Raw genomic sequence first — 7,649 nt, 5'->3', positions numbered from 1 at the left:
GTTGTGGAGTGTTGTGTTGTGGAGTGTGGTGTTGTGGAGTGTTGTGTTGTGGAGTGTTGTGTTGTGGAGTGTTGTGTTGTAGAGTGTTGTGTTGTAGAGTGTTGTCTTGCAGAGTGTTGTGTTGTAGAGTGTTGTGTCGTAGAGTGTTGTGCTGTAGAGTGTTGTGTAGTAGAGTGTTGTGTTGTAGAGTGTTGTGTTGTGGAGTGTTGTGTTGTGGAGTGGAGTGTTGTATGGTGTTGTGGAGTGGAGTGTTGTATGGTGTTGTGGAGTGGAGTGTTGTATGGTGTTGTGGAGTGGAGTGTTGTATGGTGTTGTGGAGTGGAGTGTTGTATGGTGTTGTGGAGTGGAGTGTTGTATGGTGTTGTGGAGTGGAGTGTTGTATTGTGTTGTGGAGTGGAGTGTTGTATTGTGTTGTGGAGTGGAGTGTTGTATTGTGTTGTGGAGTGGAGTGTTGTATTGTGTTGAGCGATGGGGTGTGGTGTGTTGTGGAGTGGAGTGGAGTGTTGTATTGTGTTGTGGAGTGGAGTGTTGTATTGTGTTGAGCGATGGGGTGTGGTGTGTTGTGGAGTGGAGCGATGGGGTGTGGTGTGTTGTGGAGTGGAGCGACGGGGTGTGGTGTGTTGTGGAGTGGAGCGACGGGGTGTGGTGTGTTGTGGAGTGGAGCGACGGGGTGTGGTGTGTTGTGGAGTGGAGCGACGGGGTGTGGTGTGGTGTGGAGTGGAGCGACGGGGTGTGGTGTGGAGTGGAGCGATGGGGTGTGGTGTGTTGTGGAGTGGAGCGATAGGGTGTGGTGTGTTGTGGAGTGGAGCGATGGGGAGTGGTGTGTAGTGGAGTGGAGCGATGGGGTGTGGTGTGTTGTGGAGTGGAGCGATGGGGTGTGGAGTGTTGTGGAGTGGAGCGATGGTGTGTGGTGTGTTTGGGGAGTGGAGCGATGGGGTGTGGTGTGTTGTGGAGTGGAGCGATGGGGTGTGGTGTGTTGTGGAGTGGAGCGCCGGGGCGTGGTGTGTTGTGGAGTGGACCGACGGGGTGTGGTGTGGTGTGGGGTGGAGCGACGGGGTGTGGTGCGGAGTGGAGCGATGGGGTGTGGTGTGTTGTGGAGTGGAGCGATGGGGTGTGGTGTGTTGTGGAGTGGAGCGATGGGGTGTGGTGTGTTGTGGAGTGGAGCGATGGGGTGTGGAGTGTTGTGGAGTGGAGCGATGGTGTGTGGTGTGTTGTGGATTGGAGCGATGGGGTGTGGTGTGTTGTGGAGTGGAGCGATGGGGTGTGGTGTGTTGTGGAGTGGAGCGATGGGGTGTGGTGTGTTGTGGAGTGGAGCGATGGGGTGTGGTGTGTTGTGGAGTGGAGCGATGGGGTGTGGTGTGTTGTGGAGTGGAGCGATGGGGTGTGGTGTGGTGTGGAGTGGAGCGGAGCGATGTGGCGTGGTGTGTTGTGGAGTGGAGCGATGGTGTGTGGTGTGTTGTGGAGTGGAGCGATGGTGTGTGGTGTGTTGTGGAGTGGAGCGATGGGGTGTGGTGTGTTGTGGAGTGGAGCGATGGGGTGTGGTGTGTTGTGGAGTGGAGCGATGGGGTGTGGAGTGTTGTGGAGTGGAGCGATGGTGTGTGGTGTGTTTGGGGAGTGGAGCGATGGGGTGTGGTGTGTTGTGGAGTGGAGCGATGGTGTGTGGTGTGTTTGGGGAGTGGAGCGATGGGGTGTTGTGTGTTGTGGAGTGGAGCGACGGGGTGTGGTGTGGTGTGGAGTGGAGCGACGAGGTGTGGTGCGGAGTGGAGCGAGGGGGTGTGGTGTGTTGTGGAGTGGAGCGATGGGGTGTGGTGTGTTGTGGAGTGGAGCGAGGGGGTGTGGTGTGTTGTGGAGTGGAGCGATGGGGTGTGGAGTGTTGTGGAGTGGAGCGATGGTGTGTGGTGTGTTGTGGATTGGAGCGATGGGGTGTGGTGTGTTGTGGAGTGGAGCGATGGGGTGTGGTGTGTTGTGGAGTGGAGCGATGGGGTGTGGTGTGTTGTGGAGTGGAGCGATGGGGTGTGGTGTGTTGTGGAGTGGAGCGATGGGGTGTGGTGTGTTGTGGAGTGGAGCGATGGGGTGTGGTGTGGTGTGGAGTGGAGCGGAGCGATGGGGGGTGGTGTGTTGTGGAGTGGAGCGATGGTGTGTGGTGTGTTGTGGAGTGGAGCGATGGTGTGTGGTGTGTTGTGGAGTGGAGCGATGGGGTGTGGTGTGTTGTGGAGTGGAGCGATGGGGTGTGGTGTGTTGTGGAGTGGAGCGATGGGGTGTGGTGTGTTGTGGAGTGGAGCGATGGGGTGTGGTGTGTTGTGGAGTGGAGTGATGGTGTGTGGTGTGTTGTGGAGTGGAGCGATGGGGTGTGGTGTGTTGTGGAGTGGAGCGATGGGGTGTGGTGTGTTGTGGATTGGAGCGATGGGGTGTGGTGTGTTGTGGAGTGGAGCGATGGGGTGTGGTGTGTTGTGGATTGGAGCGATGGTGTGTGGTGTGTTGTGGAGTGGAGCGATGGGGTGTGGTGTGGTGTGGAGTGGAATGACGGGGTGTGGTGTGGAGTGGAGCGACTGGGTGTGGTGTGGTGTGGAGTGGAGCGACGGGGTGTGGTGTGGTGTGGAGTGGAGCGACGGGGTGTGGTGTGTTGTGGAGTGGAGGGATGAGGTGTGGTGTGTTGTGGAGTGGAGCGATGAGGTGTGGTGTGTTGTGGAGTGGAACAATGGAACAATGGGGTGTGGTGTGTTGTGAAGTGGAGTGATGGGGTGTGGTGTGTTGTGGAGTGGAGCAATGGGATGTGGTGTGTTGTGGAGTGGAGCGATGGGGTGTGGTGTGTTGTGAAGTGGAGCGATGAGGTGTGGTGTGTTGTGGAGTGGAGCATGTCTTCTTGCATGCTTGTGTGTGTTTGTCAGACAGACATTTATTAAACAAATTTAACATTAGAAAATTTTGATCTTCTAGAAATTTGGACTGGAGCGCTACAAGAAAAACATCCAGAAGACCAACTTGGGTTTCAGCTTTGCCTTGAATAGATTATTCCCTGTTGTTGATATCCCAGCGGAAAGCAGCCATAACCACCACCTGACATTAGAAGAGAGAAAACAGAGGTATTTTACAAAGTTGCCTTTATTTGGTGTTATGTCCAAGAAGTTGATATTTCAAGCAACATTAGTTATAGATGATTAATAGTTGGGCATTTTATAGTTGATAAGATATTCTATGTAAGTAGGTCATACCAACAATACATTAATGTTTTCAGGAGATGGATATTTTTGACAGTGAAAGAGTTCTCACAATTGGCTTTTTTATGAACAGGTTGAAAGATGCGGCTCGAGAAACAGCAAAGAGGGCGAAGGAGTTAGCTCAGGAGAAGGCTGGGCCAATTTATGCTGCCTGTGAAGGTGTGCGGAGCTGAAAGTGAAAGTCTGTAGACTGAATATTAATAAAAGAGCTATATATTTCATGGATTCCATCATGGATATAAGGGTTATTTTAGATAGGGAGCCACTGGTGCTACTACTTTGTGATTTGGAGTGTTAGGTATTGGGTGATAGGAATGACTGTGTAGTTACATTATGTAACTATGATATCATTGAAAACTATGTGAGGCACATAAACCTAAACATGGAAATTGTTTGCAGTTTTTGATTTTTTTATTATATATTTTTTATTCTCCCTTTCATTGGTATGCCATTTATGAAAAAGAAACTTTGTTCTAAAGATTTGATATACAAGATAATTTTTCAAGGATTTCATTTTACAACTAAAGTTGTAAGTGTTCCCAAAAGTAAAATATACTTGCTTTCCAAGGTTGAATGATCTCAGTAATTCTAAATCATATGTATACTGACCTGGTGAAAGTGATTGGTAGGGAATAGTTCTTGATTTCTTGAAAACTTAAACAGGTAGAATTTAGGGGAATTCTTTTTGATTTGGAAATTGTACCCACTAGGAACCATTCACTAACAATTTTTGAAGTCTTGCTAGCATGATGGAACCTATGACAGTGCATATGTTGGGTAGCAAGGTAGCAAGTGAGAAGAAAGAAGCCTACAAATGACCTGGATTATATGATTGCCTCGGTACAGTGTATATCATAGTGTCCAGGGGTACTAATAAGTCTGCATTATCATTCCCATCGAACATCAAATGAATCATGTATTGTCCTTGTATATATATTCATATAAAACTTTCCACAAGTCTCGCATTCATAGGTGTCCATTCCTTGGAAAGGGTCAAGCACTTGGATAGTTGGTAATATTCCGTCCGGAGGAATGTGGGACTTCAAAGCTTGTTTGTTCTTGTGGGAAATATCACTGATGAGAAGTGGTGAGAATTTATTTTTTCATTCATTCCATGCATGTTCCTTTCAGGTGTTGATTTATTGTCATCGATTGTCAAGTTTTTGAAATAACATTCTCACTCCTTCATACATTATGAATAGGTCCATATCACAGGAAACTTTCACTTCAAAAGAAAAATTGATTTAACTTTTTAAGGCTTTTCACTGACATATACATGCATATGCACTAACAGTGCTGGTCTACTTTGTGCTGGAAGTCTTTGTGAAAATTTTAAGCTATGTTGACCTGTGAATCAAGTCATTGACCAAGGGAATGTATATAGTGATAACCATTTCTACATTCTTTGCTCCAAGGGGATTCATATTGGAAGACTCTGCATAGGATCATATTTAAATCCTCCTGGCCAAGGGAGAGGACAAAATAAGCCATGCAGGCAATACCCTCACCTGAGTGAGATGAGTGTGGAATACTGCCCTTTCTCATACAATACATCATTCTGAATGTTGATACAAAGAAACGGTGTATGAGACATTATCTTTGGGTTGTCAGTGTTCTAGATTGTCCTGCTCATTTTTTGTGGGTTAACACCATCTTGTCTAGGTCTTTGTTACATTTCTTCAGATTTTTGTTGTTGGATGATTAGTAATGTCTTTTTGTGATATAGAATTTGTGTTCTTGGTAATTTCTTCTCTGTTGTTTTTATCTTCTTCTTTTTTTGAGAAAAAAACATGTATATAACCAGTCTTCTAAAAAAAATCAAATAGTAGTTATATTAACCCTGATTATAACTTATAAAGATATTGAAGAAAATTTACCTTATTTTTTTTAGACTCATCCTTAACAAAACCCTTTACTGTACATTTTTACATCTTGTGATTGAAGTTTTTGTACTTTGTATGAATGAAGTAATATCCAAGCACTGATATTATATTTCAGTTTGTTACAATAATATCTCTCCATCAATGCAATATAAAGATTCATTCCAAGGTGTTTAGAAGACCAATATATGTTTACAGATGAAGGATGTTGTCAATGCTCAATGATCTTGATTTCATAATGAAAGGAGTGTGAAGTGCATTCCAGTTCACTTCATGTAATCATTTGAAATGTGCACATTGAATAGTGGTTCACATAACTTTCGAGTGGACAGGTGTTTTATAGCAAGGAGTATCTTCTGCATGAAACACCAGTTAAAAAAAAGAAAAGCAAAGGGCAAAGATTTCCTTCACATATGGTATGTTTAAAATGATTTTTGATAAACTTGAATCTGTATTTTGTGTGACAGCGTAACTCTTTCATTAAAATAAGGGAAGATGTAGTCATCAACAGTGAAAACAGTAGTTGCTATTTTTTATGCTTTATAGATTCCTTTTAGTTTATAGAAAAGAGTTTTATAAAAAAAAAAATGAATTTGCACCTAATCACAAATGTTAATGAGAGGATCTAGCATAGTAGCTAAATTATTTAGCTAAGATACTAGAAGTGCAGATTGCTTTGCTTAAAATAACCCCATGGTGCTTTTTATTTTGAAATTATATTTAAATACTAAGTGACAGCAATGGTAGAGAACAATAGGAATGTGTAAAACTAAATATCTGCAAAATTTGCATAATCTGTTTTGAGAAACCCTTCTCTTTTAGCATTACTTCAGCCTTGTATCTATTTTTTTTTAGATACTATTCTTTGTTGTTTCCGGCCATATATATATGTGCGTTATATCCACAAAATAGTTTCCAAAGGATATAACTAGTTTTAGGATATGTCACATGTATATTTTTATCCAACTGCTCTGCTTTGTGCTAAATTCTATGTTCATTGCAACTTTCTTCAAGGGCATCTTTTTGACAGTTATATTTGTGTTGATTATGTTATTTGACATTTTTGTTTGGTGCATAACTGGTTTAGAGGTATAATACTGATTGTACTGAAGTTGATGGTCTAACTAACCAATACCTTTTGTAGCAACCTAGGGTGCTTGGTGTAGAAATTGTCAGCTCGTCTGATGAACATTACACTCACATCTATAGTTGTAGAACTTTCTATAGGCTAAGTGAGTGTCCATGTTCTTATAATAATTAGTGATCAGTAAAACCAGCAGAAAGATATTGGAATAGTATCAATAAAGAAAATTTAGAGAAATTCAGTTTTGTCTTTTTAGTCAAAGTTTGGTTAAAACAGGAAGTACTACATGAAACAGATATGGCCAAAGCCACACATTTTACCTGGTAAGATAGAGGAAAAAAAACAAAATATACAACGTATTTAGATGTGTAATAAAGAACCTGTATAAACATTGATGACCAAGAAATATTTGAAACATTTGTTAAGCTCATTAAATGCCAAATGGTAATAGATTTTCAATTACAACACATGTCTCCACCCCCCACCCCCAATCCCTTGCCCTTTATTGTCGAGGGGGGCCTTAGGAGGCGAAGACTTGGATCCAATGCTGGGGATCTCCCCTACCATGGGCCTCGGCCCTTGACGCAACTAATTTTACAGTCTTTTTACCCTCCTGCTTTTTTTTTGTTTCCGTCCCTTCTCCAACCCCTTCTACTATCCACTTCCTAAGGGGTAAGAGCCGTACTGAAAGGATGAAAGGCTGACTTTGTGCCTGAACGGGCTGAGGGAACCCTGGGCATGGTATTCCCCTGTTTTAATTGTCTAGCCGTTACCCCTCAAGGGGACCCTGAGGGGTGGACGGTTTCTTTCCCCAACATAGTCAAGGCCAGTAATGAAGATGTAATACCCTTATTAAGGGCAATGAGGCTTGCCTCTTCATCAAATAGCCATACCAATTCAAACTACCGGCTCCCCGACCCAGGCTGTCGTTTGACCACGACTCTGAACACAAACTACTACCCACTCAATGCCTACTAGTGCAGTACCCACCCAAGCAGAGATTCAATCTCCAGAAGACATCCCTACCCTCCCAACTTCCTCAAATTCATCAACTCTACCCCTACAACCTTCTTCACCAAACACCCCAACCTCCCTTATTACTACCTCACAGCCTTATTCTCCATCTCTCCGTAATACTACCCCCCTCAACAACACTCCCGCTTCCACACGCACCCGTCCTACCACCACCAACCCCACAAATATCTTAACTACTCTACAGCTTCTTACTCAGGCAACACACTTCTCTTTCAACAATGTCTCCAAAAAACATGTTGGCAGAGTCCCTCTCCGTACCCGACGCGATCGCTCCCGTCTTGTAACAGTCAGATCTGAAGCTGAAGCTATAGCATTATCAAAACTAACTGATCTCTCTGGCAACCCCATCTCTGCAGAACCTCATCCAACTCTTAATACTTGTACCGGAACTGTCTCTATCTCCCCAGCAAACTGTCCAGTCGATACCAAAGA

The 7,649-nt window shown here is 44.3% G+C and overlaps 1 protein-coding gene across 5 annotated transcripts in view; it reads left to right on the top strand.

Moving 5' to 3' along the window:
- LOC113800036 (PRELI domain-containing protein 1, mitochondrial) overlaps nt 1–6,423 on the top strand; it is a 16,532-nt gene extending 10,109 nt beyond the window's left edge. For all 5 annotated transcript variants that reach the window (XM_070123528.1, XM_070123530.1, XM_070123527.1 and 2 more), the window contains 2 exons: nt 2,938–3,083; nt 3,292–6,423. In XM_070123528.1, the coding sequence (XP_069979629.1) occupies nt 2,938–3,083; nt 3,292–3,391 (246 nt within the window). In that variant the 3' untranslated portion in view covers nt 3,392–6,423. The remainder of the gene's footprint in view (nt 1–2,937; nt 3,084–3,291) is intronic.
- Nucleotides 6,424–7,649: the final 1,226 nt, after the last annotated feature.

Source organism: Penaeus vannamei, chromosome 7, assembly GCF_042767895.1.
Source record: "Penaeus vannamei isolate JL-2024 chromosome 7, ASM4276789v1, whole genome shotgun sequence".
Classification (NCBI taxonomy): domain Eukaryota; kingdom Metazoa; phylum Arthropoda; class Malacostraca; order Decapoda; family Penaeidae; genus Penaeus; species Penaeus vannamei.
This window is presented reverse-complemented; position numbering and strand designations above follow the sequence as displayed.